The sequence below is a fragment of the Haplochromis burtoni genome, unplaced genomic scaffold, assembly GCF_018398535.1.
Source record: "Haplochromis burtoni strain Fernald_Lab_line unplaced genomic scaffold, NCSU_Asbu1 Contig_198, whole genome shotgun sequence".
Taxonomy (NCBI): domain Eukaryota; kingdom Metazoa; phylum Chordata; class Actinopteri; order Cichliformes; family Cichlidae; genus Haplochromis; species Haplochromis burtoni.
In genome coordinates, this window is record NW_024582559.1 from 455,897 (window position 1) to 475,602 (window position 19,706).

The window sequence follows — 19,706 nt, forward strand, 5'->3', positions numbered from 1 at the left end:
AAAATTACGTGTGCTACAGTGCTATGCACTTCAACAGGCTTCACCCCTTTAAAAAGCATTTGAACCGCAAAGTGTTTCCCAGATCCAAATTGGTGGGGAAATACTTGCTTTTTATCGGCTCCGTCTGTGCCCTTATCTCTCATTCTCTAATGGTTCAGCTACACTAGGTACCCACTGTTGTTATGTAACATCTGGTCACCATGGGAACTGGTCTCCCTCTCAACTCCCCGCGCTGTATATGGAGTGACCATTTGAGACAACACATCTTGCAAAAAGCTTCACGGGATGGCACAGCAAGCAACAAATGGCCCCGAGCACAAGATGGGAATAGACAGCAAAGAGCACAAAAGGGCAACGTCTTAAATTGTGATATTTCACTGCATTTATTTTATAGAATGCTCTACATGAAATGGACTGCTGTATTGTATTACGACCATAATATGTGTTGTTTGAATGGAAGTGATACAGTAAAACAATCTGAGATTGTTACACTACACTATAGTACATCTGCATAAAACACAACACTGTGTAATAAATCTTATTTGCATTTATGAGGTTGCTCAGTGAGAATCGCATTAGGACATTATGCGCACTCTGTGGAAACACCAACGTAGCTTTAACATTTGGAGATGATTACAAGTCGATAGCAAAAACCCAAACTAGAAATAAGCCACAAGCCAATTGCACAGTGTAAGCAATCGCCCTGGCAGCACTAAACCTTCCATAAACTAAACAAAAATCTTTTTTGTAGTGTTGATTAGATTTCATTGATATGAAGCGATCGATGAAATTCACTCCCAACAAAAAGTTGTCAGTCGTTTTACATACTGCATTTGATTGTCTCCTATACAGTATATACTGTTATGTATGTGATGCTAGACAGTTGAAATGTCTATTCAATTCTATTTTATTGATATAGCACCAAATCACAAAAACAGTTGCCCCAAAGCACTTTATACTGAAAGGTAAAGACCCTACAATAATACAGAGAAAATCCCAACAATCAAACGACTCTCTTTGAGCAAGCACTTGGTGACATTGGGAACGAAAAACTCTGGCAGAACCAGGGTAATGGCCACATACCAATGCATTACTGAAAATACACCTATTGTGCACCAACGACATCACAGGTTATGGCACCTTTTCCCAAAGTAATTGCATTCTAGCACTTGAATCATTTTCTTATCAGAGGACACCACAAATCCTGCATTGATTTTGCAAAACAAGCAAAAAAAAAAGAAAAGTGTACACCCATGGTAGCAACCTACATGGCAGATGCATGCATCCACAGCAAAATATCAAACTCGGATTACTGGAAATCCACAAGCTCAAGAACAACTCAAGAAACAATCTTCACTTAAAACCTACAAAATGACAGGTGTCTTTTTTTTCCAATCACAGATAAGTCCACATATGCAATCAAATGCTTTTTCCACCAAAGATATTGATGCACTCTCTCTAGCCACTCTAAACAACATACTCATCTCTTTATCTAATCAACTAGTTTTCCACATCAGTGTGTTTGCCAACCATTTTTCCCACATCTTTTCTTATTTAATTTTGGCATGCAAATATCTTACAATAGAATGTATTAAAAGGTTCTCTACCAGTTAACTTTCTGTCCTTTCTAACAAGCTGTTGTTTTTTATTTCCTGACTGCATGTGAATGTATTACGAAACTCAGAATAAATGAGATTTGACTCATTAAAGACCACACAGGCTGAACTGTAGTCTACCGCCTCCAGCTCCAAGTGTTGCTGGTGTACACAGACTTGTAAGTTTGCTTTCCGAAAGGGCTCTTAGACTCATATGAAGACACCGAGGGCCTCGGGTTAGCCTCTGTCACAGATTTCTGAGGCTGCCACTGTCTGGGCAGCGACCTGTAACCGGCATGACTAACTGTGGTGGAGATAGAGCTCCTTACTGGCGACACAAACGATGGAAGCGAAGCTCGACTCGGGCTCCGGCTTTGGCTCCAAGTCTGGCTGCCTGTTTTCTGCGGTGCTTGGTAAGAAACCCTGGCTTTCCACTCTGCTGGCGGCTCAGGCAAGATTTTGCGCTGGGCTGCCAAGCGCACATTCGAGGCAAGGGTTTGCTGGAGGCTCTGGAAAGCAAAAGCTTCATCTACCAGGCCCATGGGATGCCGGGAGGCAGCCTCCCATGGTGTGAGGGGCTTTTGGCTTTTTTCCATCCAGCATGTCTGCCTTGCCGAGGGAGTTGTGGAGCCCAGTGCTGGGGGCTTTGGGGAGGAAGAAGTTGAAGCTGACTTCTGGCCCGTGAACTGTACTCTGGCTGGTGGAGAAAGGGAGTAGCTCCTGCCAGGGGCCTGTAAAGAAGAATCCAGACATGTTTATTTTAGTAAGGGTTCATTTGTGTTTGGCTCTTTGGCCAAATCAAATTAGCTTGGATAAGAGTGAGATGCAGAGTAGCTCCCTGCCAGGATTATTTCTTTTAAATGCAGTAATACATGTATAATTTACTTGTGTATAGAAGATCAGTCACTCTCTTATTCACAGGGGGTATGTGTATGTGTGTAAAAGAGTTCTAGGACATGTCATACTGCAGCCAGTGAATTAAACTGCACTAGCATTTGTCTAAACACATTGTCCCGCTTATTAATCAGAGCAACTGGCACATGAAAGTGCATAACCTTCTGGAAGTATAAGCCACATTCGGCTCATTTCCACTTAATATAGTTTGCTAAACAGCAACAGTTTGAAAGAATAACGAGATGGAAATGCTAAATGCCCAATACCAATAATATCCCCAGGATACCGGTGCTGCAGAGGGTTATGTGGGGTGAAAACACAGCTATACTGCACATAATCTCATCCAATGCCTCCCGTTATGTATGGTGGATAAGCAGAAAAGCCAGTGCTGCCATCATCTGGTGAGTGATGTGCACTGTCAGCTGATAAAATATGGCACAAATTTAAGAAGAGAGAAGAAGAGCGTGCAGAGATAAATGCTAAATCAGTCAAGGGGAATAAAGTCTCTGCTGCTCAGGTATGCGGTAGGCTTAAAATGCCCACAGGAGTGGGGGTCCTGGGCACAAGAATATATGAACAGATCAGTAGGTCATATTTTTACTTTGCTGAAGGAGACCGATAGACCATTTGCACGTGGTTTATGTCCTTCTATGGGCCATTTCTGCCAGATTTAACATGCTCAGAAAACGGGCAGAGCGTAACAGCTGGGCTCCTTACATTTTGAGACAGATGTTCAAAACAGTCTTTAAATGCAGGAATGTTACATCCTGATTTATGGTTTGGCTAAGGTTTGATTTAGGGCATAAATAGAATATTTATCTTGTATTTTTCTTATTAAAACAGAAATAATATGAAGCAAAAGGTATCAAAGCTTGGTGTATGTGTGGGCTCTAAAGCAAGAGTAAACATTTGCTGTCTCTCTTTTATTGTCTTTTGATTGCAGATTGAAGATAAATGAATCGGCATGGGGATCAATTCCCTTCAGAAATAGTCGGTAAAATCCGCTAACTAAGATTATGAAATGATACTAATACTTTCATTCAACATATATCTGCTCTTTTTCAAAATCCATGATGCAACATGGATATATATTTCAGCTGTGCTCACTCACTTGACCATAATTATCCGGTGAAGTCACAGCTCTAATAATACTCTTCGTAAATGCATCATCACATGGTCATTCTGCAGGAATGTGCATCTCAAGTTTCTAAACTCTCTCTTTCTTTATTTTATTTTATTTTTTACAAAAAGGAGGTGATTTGGATAATTAGGTGCACCTTGCTGATAACTCTTGAAAATGGAACCACCAGATGCTGTGGTACGGACTAATTTGTGACAGATTTTTCTTTTTGTTGACAAGGTCAGTAAGGACAGTATTTATAGTGAAAGTGGAGAAGTGGTGAAATTCAGCAAGACAACAGCAAAGAGACTAAAAATAGAAGAAACCCTAAAAGCATGTTCAGAGGACAAAAGAAAAGGAAACCAAACAAAGATAAAAGACAGTTTAATGGCACTGCAGTGAATCATACAGAAAGTGCACTATGAAGAGAAACACACAGACACAAAAAGAAAAGAACACAGAGAACCAAAGAAGCGACCCTGTACCAAAAATCAACTTGTGAGCATTACCAGGCTGGTTATCCTTTCAATAACTCTTCCTTTCTATATCATGTATCAACTGTTCACATATCAAAACAAGGAACAGATGCATAATGGGTAAATCTATGAGAGAGTGATAGACATTACATAACTGTCTCTTATCAGGAAAAATACTATGGCAGTCTGGAAGTTGGTAGCTTTCACTGGCTTAAGTTGAAATTTAAGCCTACTCTCTGGACCTCAGAATCTCGTCTCATGAGGGACTTTAAATATAGTGTCTAACATGACGCAACAGCTGGTAGAGAGCTTTAAATAAAACCCAACATACTTAAGTAGGTCCTACCAAAAAGGAATTGGGGAAAGTACTGGGGGAAAAAGAAGTATAGAACATTTAATGTTTAAGGAAAACAGTGTTAGTTGTCACAAGTCTGTCTGCCGTGTTATTTGGCCTAGAATAGCCTAAAATCCCACTGCTGTTACATAATCTCCGTACTCAACATCTGACGTTACACATTAAGCCTTCTGCTTGATATTATTACAGGCTACAGCCCCCATCCTTTTCACTTACCCACATACAAATACTTTTAGTATTTGCTTAAAAACTTTTTTTGGTCTTTTTAAAATGTAATAATTTGTAATATTAAGAACATTTATCATTTTCCCCTTTAAAAAAAATCAACCTGTCTTGACTTATCCAGTTCCACTGAATCTTTTTCTCGCACCCTTTTCTTTCACTTCACACTGAGCATTAGGCTCCCCTACATTCTTATTAATCACACAATTCTTTTGCATAAAATGTAATGAATTTACATTTATTACTTTTGCCTAATAAAATATGTTTACAATTATTATGACTATGCTGCGTCTGATAAGATATACTAAAATTCTATTAAAATAGGATGTAAGTCTATCCTTATATTCTTAATTTTATAGATATTCCTTTTTTCATTAGCTCCATGAACTTTTAGACTAGTAGGTTCTGCACTATGACAATAAATAGAGCTGGTAAGGAAAATAGTCCATGTGGCGGGGCACAAAACCTTTAATTCAAGCAGACGTCAAATAAGTCATGATTCTACAAGAATCACTCTTTATCAACTGCTGCAGGCTTCCACACCTGAGCTGAACTCTTATTAGCTGTAAACTTAGGCTTGGGAGCCACTCCAGGGTTACCACCAGATGCAGACTCAGGCCTAGCAGCCACAGGGAAACTGGGAGCAATATAGCTACTAAGAGGCTGTGGCTGGTAGGGCACTGAAGGAGCTGCCAGATAGGGAGGGCTATTGGCTGGCTGGTAACCAGCTTGTACCGAGTGTTGGTAGGGAGAGTTTGGAGACTGAGGGGCTTGGGGATGATAAGCAGGTGGAGCAGGTTGTTGATACTGTTGGTTATATACTTGCTGGTATGGACAACTAGGAGGTTGCTGATAAGGATTAGAGGGGGGATAAACATTTGGTTGGATCTGCTGATACTGGCTATCGTGCATCACAGGCTGCATTGGCATCTCATAGGTTTGTTGGGGGTATGGGGCACCAAATGGTCCAGCAGGCTGGACCAGGGGCATTTGCTCATATCTGATTGGTTGGTTATCATCAGGTGGATTAGGAGGCGAACAGCTGGTCTTAGGTGCGGAAGGCTTGGTGGCCTCTGCTGCTGGACCATAGATAAAGAGTGAGGAATTTAGTTGATAGGGTTGATGTTTCATGACATCTATTACATTAAGAGGTTTAGGAGCAGGCATCTGTTTCGCTTTGTCTTTTTTCTTTGCTTTGGTTGAGGGGCTACTTGAAGGGGGTTGCTTTGTTGCTGCTGGGGGATAAAAAGGTGATTGAATAGGGTTATATGCACGTGGAGGTGGAGCACGTACATTGGGAGTGTATTTCCACTCATTCGGTAAGGAAGCTGCTGGTGATGTTGACCTGCTTGCCTTATTTGCTTCCACCGTCTCAGAGTCCACGATATACTTCTCCATTCGAGACTGCCTCTTTGCAAACATATCAGCTCCTTTTCCTTTAACAGCTGGCATCTCAAATGCTGAACCCTGGGATGATGGGTTTAAGACCGTGGCCATTGGGTTGATGGGCGATGAAACTCTTTGACCAATAGTGAAAGAGAGCATTCGCTGTGGCGGAGTAGGAGGGGATCGGCTTTGTGGAACATTTTGTGGTGGTTGCCAAGGTTTTGGAGAGGGGCGAGTGTTCACTGTCAGTGTGGAAATATTCACAGGTTTTTGCTGTGATTGTGGAGTCCAGGCATTCACAGGTGTCTGAGGCTGTGTCTGAGCTGGTTGCCATGTGTTTATTGGTGGTTGTGGTGGACTCTTTGATGTAGGCTGTTGCCACTTTGGCTGTGGTGCTGGCTGGGCTGGAACAGGTTGAGCCCATGGAGACTGATGGTGGGCCTGATCCTGCTCTTGAGTCCAAGAACTTATGTGGTGTTGACCGTGCTCTGGGGGGTGTTGAGCCCATGGAGGCTGAGACTGAGTCTGGGCAGGTACTGGCGCCCATGGATTTAAATTGGCTTGAGGCTGTGCTTGAGGTTGTGGTTGAGCTACTTGGATCCAGGGTGGCTGAGCTTGGGGTTGAGTTTGTGATGGGGCCCATGCATTCACTGAAGGTAGCTGTTGCTGTTGTGGTTGAGCTGATACCCAAGGTGGTTGAGACTGACCTGGTGCTTCAGTCTGTGGCCATAATTGTGGAGGAGCCTGATGTTGTGCTTGCTGAACCCATGGTGGTTGTGGCTGGGATTCTGGTTGTACCCCTTGAACCCAAGGAGTTTGTGCTTGGGATTTTTTATGAGGTTGTTGCATCCATGGTGGTTGATGTTGAGAGTCTGTTTGTGATGGCTGTGTCCATTGGTGCTGTTGTTGTGGCTGCATTTGTTCTTGGGCTTGACTCCAGTTGGGCTGCATTTTCTGTAGATGTGGCTGCTCAGTAGAGTGTGCCCAAGGTGGGTGAACCTGCGGCTGAGACTGAGGTTGCTCTCGTGACTGGGCCCAGGATGGCTGAACATGTGCTTGGGCTTGTGATTGCTCTGGAGGCTGCGTCCAGGACTGCTGAATTTGAGGGGTCCAAGTACTTGTGGGAGGTTGCTGTGCCTGGTTCTGAGTAGGCTGATGTGATACCCAAGGTGGGTGAGGTGAGGACTGTCTTGGAGGTGGTTCTGAGGGCTGCACTTGAGCTGAATGCCAAGAACTTGAAGATAACTGTTGTTGCATTTGTGATTGAGCTGCACCCCAGGTAGTCACAGCAGACGACTCAGACTGCAGCGTAGAATTCATATGACCATTTGCCTCTTGAGCTACAGCTTGTGTGGGCTGTTGTTGAGATTCGGGTTCTGGGAGCGGCCATGTGTGCTGTTCCTCTTTGTTGGTACTGCCAGGATTCTCCTGGGGTGCAGCAGGGGGATAAGACTCAGGGGCAGGTGCAGGGGTTGGCTCTAGTTCTGGAGCAGGAGTAGTCTCTGCGGTGGGGGCTGCAGCAGGTGTGGATAGACTATTTTCAGCACACTGAGGCATCTCCTGGTTGGTTGCTTCTATCTGTGAGGACCAAGGAGGTGATGTGGGATTGATCACAGGCTTTGGGGCAACTGGTGGAGGAATCTTGTGTTTGACTCGCTGAGACTGAAGAAAATTACAAGCCTCGGCTCCAAGACTAAGATAATCATCCTCAGGTCCTGATTCAAACCCGGGCTTTTTATCACCTTTGTTTAGGAGGTTCAGCAATGCTGGGTTTGGGGATACTTTTGGGGCTTCCTTAAATGTGAACATAGGCTTGGCTGCATTCTTTTTCCTTGAATCCAACAAAAGTCCCGTCCTGATTGCAGGAGTAGAAATGCGCTCATCACGGGAAGCAATCTGCTCTCCTTGACTCACAGAATCTTGATTGGTCCCACTCATTGCGTGAGAATAAGGGGTGGCCGCCATGTTGTCTGCTGAGAAAGGCTTTGCAGTACGATTGCTGAAAGAGCTCTGCATTTCATTTGTTTGATGTTGGACAGTGCCATTGACAGTTGCTGAATACTGCTGCATTTTTTGTTGCTCCTGATGATATTCTTGCTGCTGGTGATACATTTGCTGTTGCTGATAGTGACTTTGCTCATATTGCTGTTGCTGATATTGCTGCTGATATTGTTGCTGATATTGTTGTTGTTGTTGGTAGTTCTGCTGTTGCTCATAGTACTGTTGCTCTTGAAACTGCTGGTACTGCTGCTGGGTTTGCTGGTGCACGTTTACATCCATGTAACTGCGGCCTTCTGCAGCCGACTGCATGTAGGAATGCTCCACTATTTTCTTTTCAGCCTCTTGCACTGCTTCAACGGGGATCCCTTGGCGCCTAAGCTCCTCGTGTTCGGCAGAAATCTCATCCATCCTCTGGCGACGCTGGACAAACATCAGCGCACCCTTGCCTTTGGTTTCAGGCAAAGATTCCATCTCTGCTTGGTTCTTCAAATTCCTTTCGATTTCAAGAAGACCCTTGTCCAAGGTAAAAGTTAGCACACTTTTGCCACTGTGGGTGCTAGTGAGAAAAGGCTTATCTATGTCAGAGTCGTTTGGGGCCACAAGGATAAATTGTGGAGCAGAGGTTTCTTGTCTGCTGTCTGGATTTTCCTCGTACTCCTCGTCGCTGTACTCTGGCTCGTCTTCTCCTGTGCCGTAGCTCACGAGCGTGAATTTCTTAGCTCTCTGACGATGCTTCTTGAACATCAACAGCCCCTTGTTATTGGGGTTGGTCGGAGCAGCCGTAAGAAGAAGGGCAATTCGTTTACATTTGGACTTGGCTTCCTTTAGCTGTTTCTCTGAAATGCTCTCGTTGCGCCTGAGCCCTTAACAGAGAAGGAAAAGAGAGACAGTTGTGTTTAAAAAAATGGCCAAAATGAATCCAATTTAATGGTACTAAAACCTTAAAGAATTACAATCATAAAAACATTTAATCTGTTAATCTGAATTTACTTAAAAAAAATAAACAGTTCGTAAAGATTTTGAACAAGAGACTTTAAAGAGACTTTACAAACTGCACTAAACACGTGACTGTAGTTAATATTTTTATATCAAATGCTGTTTAGTTTTGCTCTCATCAAAGCTGCCTGGAGAAGTTATGTGGAGACAGAAGATACAATTCACCTTTAACCTCCTAGGACCTGCCGTCCACATATGTGGACATCACATTTTGGGTTATTTAGACCAAAATACTCAATTTTGCTCTACATGGGCCTGATATCCACTTACGAGGACATTATACTGCTACTGTTCTATCAAAATTTTAAACAAATATCCGCATATGTGGCTCTTATTTTTCATAAAAACAAAAATAAGGTAAAAAAAAAAAATCTGGTAATTCTTTGTTTTTACGTTCATCTGGCCCCAATATGCCCAAATATCAAAGAGAAATTAAAAATGCATGCCGTGGAAGAGTTCGGGTCTTAGGAGGTTAAAATAAGAAGCAAGCCACGAAGCAGTTTCATCTTGTGACGTTACTTTGATATTAACCTCATCCAGCATTTACAGCTAAAGCAGATACAGAAATAACAGTAAACTAATAATACAGCTTGCTCTGTGGTTGAACTGATCCAAACACTCAGCAAATAGACTGTAAACTGAGCTATTTACAGATTCATTCACTCAAAAAAAATGATACATTACATATTTTCTCAGTCCACACATTACATTTACATACTTACATACTATCCAGCTGTGATTTTATCATTCAAATGAGCTCATTCCCTTGAACATAATACACTGGCCCATAAAGCAATAATGAAATTCTCCGACCCATGTCTAATATTCCCATTTGTACACTCAATCACTCATCCAACCCTGTAAAGTAGCCAAGAATAGGAAGCAAGAAAGATTATTTTAGCATGCATGCAATAAATTCACCAGGACAGCAACGTCTTTACCAATCCTTCTGTGTGTGTTGGCACGCAGTCTACTTGAAAGAAAAAATAAATAAATAAAATGTTTTCTTCTGAAATCACATTTCGTCCAATCCGACAGTCACGGAGAATGTGTGCCGAATGCAATCGCACAATAACACCAGCGGGCTTACTTTATATTCTTGCAAGACTAACCTGAAGGTGGAGGAGACAGCGGGAGTGAGCGACAGACTCACTTTTTGAGCTTAGTTAAAGCACTCAGTTTGAAAGGATCAGGTAACGGGTCTGGGGGAGCACATGCTGGTGTCTGTCAAAGGGCCACTTCTGCAGGCATCGTCAGCGTGCTGGGGTTATATTTATGTCTTCTACACAGCTCAGAGGAACGCCCCGGTATCCATATTCACCATTGCCTCTCTTTAAATGGATGGTTTTAATGTTTTTTTCTTTTTTTCCCCCCGTATACATACAATCCATTCTTTTTGTGTCTTTCTATTGTGACAGTGAATTCTTATATGATAAGACTTTGTTAGAAGCTCGATCGACCCGCAATACTATAACTTTGGTTCTGAGATAATTCAGGTTAGATCCGGATGCATCTCCTTCCTTTCAAAGGAATAAGCACCCCACCCCCCTTGCAGTTGCAGTGAGAGACTATTTTGAGGCGTACACACACTGGACATCAGGCTTTGGAATGCACACATGTTGACAAATGTAATTTAGTGCTGAAGATTACCCCTCTTAAAGAAAAGACAGTTATCCCCACTCACACACACAGAAAGAATGCACACGAAGGTAATACTGGTGCAGGTGGAACCAGTCCAAATATACTTACTGGCATGCCTAGCCCGATGCTTGTTGGGTTTGTGTTGAACTCCTTCAGAATCAGACTCCTGCTCTTCTGCAGGACTGCAGTCCTCTTCTTCTCCTTCACTTTGAGAACCAACTGTTTCCCTTACCCGAGTGCCACCTCCACTCTGGAGGCCCCTCCCTACTCCCGATGCCTCCAAAATGACCTCCACCTGCCCCAGCATTAAAGGGGAGTTGAGAACCACTCCATGATGGCTTAGCGGCTCCCTGACAGAGCGCGATGCGGTGGCGGCATTGGTGATATGAACAGCCTCCACAGCCTCCACAGCCTCCCGGTTTGAGAGGTCCCCATCAATCCCACGAGCACTTCCGAGCGAGGCGCAGCCCACATCATCCAAGGTTTGCTCAGACAGGGACACCTGGAGCTCCACCATGTCCCCGGGTGAGAAGCACCGCTGTACTTTATCATCTTCTTCCTTAGATGAGGGGATATGTAGCTGAGTGCAAAGCAGCTGGCCTTCCTTGGAATACTCTGTGTTGATATTAAACTCTTTGCTGTAGGTCTCATCCGGGGATTCAGGATTTGGGATTTGGGATGTTTGCTTTTGGGGGAAGATGTGAAGGGTGGTGCTCTCTAAAGTCTCACCCACAGAGGCCCTCTCACTGCAGTGCATTTCATCCGATTCATAGTCTTCAGTGGTGATGGAGTGGTATCTTTAGAAAAGAAGAAGGCGAGATAAACAATGAGTGACGGAGTAAATGTGGTTTTTCTTTTCATTATTAAAATGAACTGAACTTGAGGGAAGACATGAAAACAATTACTTATTGATAAATGTTATTGGTTAAATTTTTTCCTCTTCTACAGTTTGAAATGTACACTTCCTGTTTTCCAGTAATGTCAAAACTTGGACAGATTTCTTTTAGACCCGTGTTTTAATTAAATCTCTAAATAGACTAAAACCACCCAATTTACACCTCTAAGCAAGATGCAGGGGTGTTCACTCCACAGAAGCAGGCATTTCAGCACTGGATTGAAGCCCTCGTTGTTCTGCTGAAGTTGTCAAAGCAATCAAGGAGATTTAATCTCGATGTAGAAAGTGAATCGAAAAGGTCAGGGCACCGAAGTGGAAAATAATTACGTTCAGACACCGCTCTGCCTAATTTCGACTTTCAAGGTCAGTTTGGAGCAGCATAAACTAACGTCATTATGCATGACAGCAACTGTGCTCAAGTCAATTAGCCGTTAAAGACCAGCTCTTGTCTCCAAATGTAATCAACTTCTGTCAAACAGCAAAGTTGAGACGATCTGCTCGGAATCTCCCTTTAAAGCAGCTACACAACAAGCAGTCAAGGCCTGTTAAAGAGAAAGCGGGATTATCTGAGGACATGTCACTCTGATAAACAGACTGGCACTGCCAGTTGAGTAATGGCTGAGCAGCTGCATGCCAATCAGACACACAAATCTGCAACACCTTGGCAAAGCCACTTGGTAGGTTCAGCATGGTCGAGGCACAGGCTAAAACACACGCAGACGTGGCTGCATATGATCACAGAAACAGGGGTTCATTCAAGTATGCAAAAAGGCCACGTGTCATAAAGCTACATGCTATCTAAATGCTAATAAAACAGTGGAACGATCAGTTTTCATTGCTGCTGTGGTCACCAAGGACTTACAGTTTGCATGGCTCAGTTGTCACAATGCAAAGGCTCTGCGGTGTAACTGATAAACCATTATTTTGTGTTTTACTACTTCACATTATTACATGTTATCCTATGAATACGGTCCTGTGCCTTTGTCTTCTGAAACTCAGGGCTTCGCACAAGTCTCATATGATCTCAGTTCAGCGGCTGGCATGCTGCATTACCTTCTGACTAGCAGCTGCAGACAGTCGATTGATGTGTCAATTAGCGCAAACGCTTGTAAAAGGGTGAGGTCAGCACACGGCTCCCCGTTGATTGACACCACCTCATCTCCATCCTGTACTCCAGCCAGGGAGGCACGACCACCCTCCTCTACCTGCAGAAGACATTTGGGAGTCAGAAAAGAAAGGAAAAAAAAAACACAGTTTGATGTGTAACTTCTTCACAAACAGCATAGCGGGGTGCAGCATCAGGCAATAGAAGGATAACATGAGATAAAGGCCTGCCAAGAGTGAGATCTGCTGTTTAAGATTCACGAATCTCGGTTGTCATGTTTGAAATATTACCTGTCAAAAAGCAGAAATCAGTTTCACAAATTCATATTTTATCTGGGAAATCAGATAAGAAAAGTCTTTTTCACGTAACACGAGGTGAAAATGGACGTCCAGTTAAAGCCAGTGTGAAGATCAAGCCAGCCAAAGTGTGCAGAGGAATTCAGACTGGACCGTTAACATTTTAGAGATCTGAAGAGAGCATGCCGGCAGCGTAATTTAACTTAACGTAATGTACATTTGGCACCAAAATGTACAAACACTGACATAGGCTAGGTGTTCAGTAATAAAACTGTTAATTCTACCTTGACTCTTGACTGTGCTGCTGCATATTATTGCTGTAGTCGAGCTCTGGGCAGAGCCATTTAAAGGGCACCTCTTTACACAGTTAGACTAATGACTGATGGTTTCATTTTCTTCTAATTGGTTCCTGGAGCCTATAAAATGGTTCATTAATAAGAGGATTTAATAAGGAGAAATACCTCATAAATTCAGCACAAAAGGCCACTCATACAGCTAAGGGGATAAATTATTACTGTAGTACTATGCTATTAGAGGATTTGGTTTCAGGAGTTATGTTAAGATATTTTGCCAGTATCCCAATTACAAAGCTTTAGGAAGGTTTCTCAGATATCTTAAGACTGGCAGCCGTTTGAAAATGCTGATTCCTTTTTCTTTACGCTTTATCTTCGTCAGTTCTAGATTAAAGACCACATGCCGTAAAAAAAATAAACCCTGGTAGTGATAAAGTTATGCTTTTAATAAGCGTCTTTGGCTAATTTTCCTGAGGGATTGATTTAGAGAACTTTATACTGGCATCAAAATCAATACACAGGAAGGCACCATGATTTTCTACTGTTACAGAATGTCTCTCTGCTGAATGATTTAAATGATCTCCTGACAAGCTGCTCTACCTGAGCACTTGTACAACATGTCTCATTCACACAAGCCTTTTTTTTTCTGTGGTGCTTTTCTATCTAACATTCACACTCGGATTGATGCATCAGAGACCAACTTGGGGATTTGTAACTTGTCCAAGGATATTTATCAAACCACCAACTTTCCAATTAATAGAGAATCTGCTCTATTTCCTGAGCTGCAGCCACCCCGTTAGTGGGAAATCAACCCCAAAATCTCTTATTTACAATCACTATGCTGTGTTATTAGGATGAAAATACATAAAGCTGTGCAACATCTAAAATGTCAAAGTCGTTTTACATTGTGTACCACATACTGCCAGCTTTGATCTTAAGTGGGTCAGAGTGGACCAGTGAAACTTGATAAATGGGTAAAATTACAGAAAAAAGTTCTGATAGTTCATTGCCCAGGACATTGTTCAATATCCTGTAATTCTAAAATATAAAGTTTTCATTAATTAACAAATGCTGGTGAAAAACATAGTAAAAAAACAACAGTTTGTCATCGTTTATCTATAACTTAATAACTTTGATGTAGTAAGAAAAGTTGGAAAACCTGAAAATACAGGTAAAGATCTATGTACTCATTTTCCAAAGCTGTCCAGTGGGCCAGATTGGAGACTTTACCAGGCCAGTACTGGCCCCCGGGCCATATGTTTGATACCTCTGGTCTTAGAATAACAATGCTTTACAAAAGTGTCTTGAAACTTTGTGACTTTCATACTGCAAACGAGGCAGTTCTGCATAGCTGCAGTGAAACAACTTCATCACTAGATGGAGATGCACACACACTTTACAGCTGATGGGGGGAAGCAAAAAACCTCTGAGTGAGATTTCATAATATACCGTAGAAAGGAATCAAAAGTCAAAAAAGCCTGCCTTTACTTTGTACACCATTTTTGATTTCAGATATTTGCTATTAAAACTTTCCCCAATGAAACCAGCTGTAGTCTTTCTTCTTTGGATGTCATTACTTTTGCCCATTGCTTATATTTAAATATAATGCAAGAATGATCCTACTTTGTTATACATACAAATATCTTTCAGGTGTTCCATTATAGAGATGGTAACTTTCCATCCTCGCTCCAGTTTTTCGGAGCAAACAGCGAACAAAACAAGCCCTATATGGCAGCCAATGTGTCCGTCCCTTTGGGACTCGCACCTCGCTACAGGGAGGACTGTTACTTCTGGGATGCCACAGCAACGGTCCACACTCCAAAAAAGGAGGGGAAAGATTTGTCGTTGTCTCTCCTCACAACTCAAAAATACACAGTCCGCCAATGTTTACCACACAGCTTACAAAGAAAAGCCTCAGATATGCACTAAGTGCCCTTGAGAGGATAGCAGATAAATGCTGTGTAGGTTTCTTCAAATGGAGGGGAACTTGTCAAAATAATTGGCCACATAACTATTTTAATGTGGGGCTGTAACAATGTCTGGGTAACCACTTTTCAAATGAGCTATTTAAGTGCATTAAACCTAACAGAAAATCACAGGAAATACAGGAACGGGTGATGTCTCTGCCTACCTCCGTGTGGTTCCTGCCTTTCACAGCTTTGAGCAATTATTGTTTTTAGATTACAGGCAGATATTTTCCAGGTGTTTCACATTTAGCACTAAATCCATGCTGGAAGATTTACATTTGACCCTCCTGTATGTTCCCCTTGTTTTGTGGTAGGTTATTTATGCTATCAAGAGTTTAGCTTTCCTCTAAATTTGCATCATTTCTTACTATAACTGTATTTCCTTTCATTTGAGCTGTATGTGTCTTGAGGAGAGATACATTTGGGTTTTTTTGTCATGTGCATGCATGCCAACCATAACACACCAATGAAGGCACTGAAATAGAATATAGATTACTTATTATACATACATGTGGAAGAAAATTACTTTTTAAAAAAAAAACAAAAAACTTATAATATTCATAAATCATTATTCTTCATTTCTGGCTTTGATGTTTTTTCTTGCAAAGAATAATTAAGCCCCCATTTAAGATCTAGCTATAAATCTGTTATTGTTTGTGTCACTGGTAGACGTTTCTCTACAAATAGTAGTCAGACACTCATTCTTATGCATGCCTTCAGACTGTCGGAGGAAGTCAAAGAAGACCAACGTAGTCACGGGGAGGACATGCAAACTCCACACAGAAAGGTCCAAAAGGTCTAAAGCAACAATCCTAACCACTGCACCATCACGCCACCTATATCTGTGCACCACTCCAAACATCACACGCAATTGCACAATCAGCTATTTTAATATTGCCCTCACATTTGCACTGATGTGAGGGGAATAGCTGGACTCTGACACAAACATCACCTCTTTCACAATAAAAGCGACTTTAGAAGAAAGCAAGAAAAACAGTATTGCAACATCCAAGAATATTTTTTTTCTGTCACAAATTAAACACCACACACTTTGGGGGGTTGACGAAGAGCAGGAATGCCGCAAATACAAAGCTGTTTGAGCACTGGCCCTCATTTGTTTAGATGATGTGAAACAGAAAAGAGGAAAACAAGCCCGGCCAGCCATCGCGTAAGGTCACTGCTTTCTCCCAGGATTGGAAATGAGATGGCTTGTTGCACAACACAATGCCCAAACTCAGATAAGTGACTGAGCTGTGAATCACTCTGCTTAGTCTGGGAAAACAGCAGTGAATGACTGAGGAAACGGCTCATTGGCTCATTTCTTGGCAGCTTAACGAGGTTCCTGTGGCGCACTATTAGGGCCGAAGCATCAGCAACAAAAGCCGTCTTTGCTCTGTAAAAGGCAAAAGAACAACTCATAAAAGTTTTTATACTTTAACAGACTAACAGATTAGTTCATGTATGTAAGAATAAACTCGTGCAAACTTTTAAAAGTCTTTCATGAAGATCACAGTTATCACTGCGTGCTCCTTAACTGATCTGATGCATGTTGACATATCACATACAGAGATGGAATACCTTAGTAATTAGGCCAAAAAGTCTCCTGATCAGGCTGGTGGGATTTAAACTCTCTTTAATTTTTATATTTTTTGTATTGGAAAATCTGTTTAATATGAATGCATTCTGCATCACAGAGCAAACGCAGCTTTTTCACCTCGGTGCGTGTTAGTGAATTTGACACGGCTTTGTACTGAGCGTGCTCCTGCAGCTTTAAAAAAATAAAGTGACCTCATCAACTTTGTACTCAAGCCAGGACTCCAAATAAGAAGAAAAATACAAGCACCCTTATATGGACAGAACCTTTTAAGAGGGGATACAGAGCGCCTTACTCTGTGTCGCTTGTCAGTACGCTGAACAATCACTTTCCCCCAGGAAACAAAACACGGTGTCCACGACATTCAGCAGAAGCATTAAAAAACACACATTTTTTTTATCAGACGCGGGAGAGCCTCTAGCTCGAGAGCATTTGTCACGATCTCGGTATGTTTGTTTCTCTTTTTGTAACTTCTGACTAACAGACTTGGCTCACTCACAAGAAAAGTTTAAAGGTATGTTTAGAGTTATGTCTTCCAGATGAGGCAGACTAGAACTGAACCCCCCCACACACAACCCCAGATGTCCCAAACTGGGGCATATGTAGCTACTTCACATTAATAGGCCCATACTTGAACGCAATGTATTCACAGCACCCGTTTGTTAACACACGGGAACACTTTGGGTGCAAGGATGCTTTAAAAAGCACATTTATGTCTGAAATTAGGCAGCACAGTTTCACGAGAAAATTAAAGCTTCAGGAGGCATCGAAGGGAGAGCAACTTTATAAATAGCTTTGCTTGCTTTACCTCACGTTAAGTGCTGTTTTTGGCTTAGAGTTGTGAGAGGGGATATAGTAGCTTATGTGCAATATTTGCAATTTTTTTCTCAATACAGTCTACTAAACTTTATGGGGTATTTCTCTCACTCAAAGCTAACAAGATTTAAGAGTTGTTTATTGCCCACAGGAGATATTTGTCTTCAGGTGCTTTTGCTGATGCTTTTATTCTGACATTAGGCAGACACTGAGTGTCAGGCCTGCGTGAGGGGGGCATTTCATAGGAAAAAGTGTCACTATACTATTTAATCAGACTAATCATATAAAGGACAGAAAGCAACTTTACAGATGTGGCTTCACTTGTTGGAGACATGCTAAACATCTGTCATGAAAATGATCTGCTGAGGTTTTTGGATTCTCCGAAACTTTCTCCCCGTGGCGCTTCGATGTCGCAGGAATGTGGCTTAAGAATGTTTTTTTAATTTTTTATTTTATTTTTACATGCACTCTGTTGACAAGTTGATGGGGAATGTGTGCAGCTTGAGCACTTTGGAACATACAGACCATATATAGAGCTTAAGCAGCTGGTCAAGGTAACGGCACCTGGTTTCACAAATACTGTGCATCACAGTGTGTGCAACACTATCCCATGTCTTTAAGGCAGATTGGTTTAAGGTGATCCAGCCTTTCAGTGATCCTTACACTCACAAAGATGCTCATTTATGGTTATGGTAAAGAGTAAAAAAGCTCCACTTAAGCTTAAACTTTCATTTTTCCATCCATCTACTTGTTTATTTGAACGTTTGAAGGCAGTAAACTAAATTGGCTGGTACAATGGCTTTTACTGTATTATTAATTTTTTTGAGTGAGTTGTTGTATGCAACACTGTCCACACTTGCATAATATGTAAAGCTGTTAAAAGTGACTAATTAATTATGATACTAATTTAAGTATCACAATAAGCTTTAAACTGGTTTCCATTATCACTGGCTGCAAAATGAGAACGTGTGATGGACGGACGAGCAAATATTAGGAAATAACCTAAAGAGTACAACATATATCATCTGTCTGTGTACATTTACATTACAGTATGTTAAAAAATGGCCTCTGCGTCTCATCAGAAAGTGGCTACATCAGCAGTTACCTCTAAGCAGATAAAACCCCGCACCTCTAAGGTTTATTACCTTATTATCAGGCTAAACAAATGTCACGCAGCTGAGTCGTTCTTACAGCAAAACTTCAAATTTGCCTGTCCTCCTCTCTATCTCTTATTTGAATTATTTTTGAAAAGGATATTTGCATGATAACCTCTTAGTTTTAGCCGCACTTGTTTTTTGTTCATACTAAAACGTAACAGCTTGGTGTTATGCACATATACCTTCACTCTTCAGTCTGGTTACTGGACTTGCTTTCTTGCTTAAAAAGTCTTTTGTGACTGAAAACAGATCATACTGCCCTGAGCTTCACACTCTATCGTGGCCTTGACCATATAAGGGTGCCGAGGAATCTCTCACCAAAACACAGCCGACGCGCACAAAAATGCAGCGGCAGACAGCTCTCTCCCATCAAATTTCAGACTTTTTAAAGTCTCTGTTTTTCTGTTTTTTTCTGTTTTCCTGCTGAATTTCTCACCTTAAAAAAAAACTGTCGTGACTCTGAAGAAACAGAAACTTTTCCAGGATCTCAACAACAACATGTCCACAAACTTTCATTAGGCTGTTTACCCATCGTTCCAGTCTCACTAGCATTAGATTAGACAGGCATGACCCTGCTCAAGTGGTATTAAAACATCCTCCCACGCACGCTCGCATACATACCTGGGAAACTAGAAGAGGTCTGTAGGTGTCCCCTTCTCCCTCTCGCAGGGTGAATCCCCAGGGCGCACCACCACGCAGCGTTACGCAGATGTAATCCCCGGTGCCCATGCTGCGCACAGCTCCTCAGCCAAACTTCCACAGCGCGCTCATGGAGCTGTCAGCCGGGCCAGCAGCACTTAACGAAAAACCACATCCACCGCACCGCTGTAGCCTATAACCCCCATCATCTGTCCTCACAGTCCAGCCCGTTTTGGAAACGTCACTGCGCACGGACCC

The 19,706-nt window shown here is 42.1% G+C and overlaps 1 protein-coding gene across 3 annotated transcripts; it reads right to left on the bottom strand.

The window, feature by feature from the left end:
• Positions 1–359: 359 nt before the first annotated feature.
• On the bottom strand, positions 360–19,684 carry LOC102306836 (synaptopodin-2). 3 transcript variants are annotated; one of them, XM_005935231.3, is made up of 5 exons: positions 19,431–19,682; positions 12,635–12,786; positions 10,795–11,483; positions 6,016–8,912; positions 360–2,326 (listed from the first exon to the last, which is right to left on the bottom strand). In XM_005935231.3, the coding sequence occupies exons 1-5, from the start codon at positions 19,536–19,538 to the stop codon at positions 1,733–1,735; spliced, it is 4,440 nt and encodes a 1,479-aa protein (XP_005935293.1). In that variant the 5' UTR covers positions 19,539–19,682; the 3' UTR covers positions 360–1,732. The 3 variants fall into 3 exon arrangements, with proteins under 3 accessions (XP_005935293.1, XP_014193266.1, XP_014193264.1); XM_014337780.2 differs by having other exon boundaries at positions 5,956–8,912; XM_014337778.2 differs by lacking the exon at positions 360–2,326 and having other exon boundaries at positions 3,978–8,912; positions 19,431–19,684.
• Between the last annotated feature and the right edge of the window lie 22 nt (positions 19,685–19,706).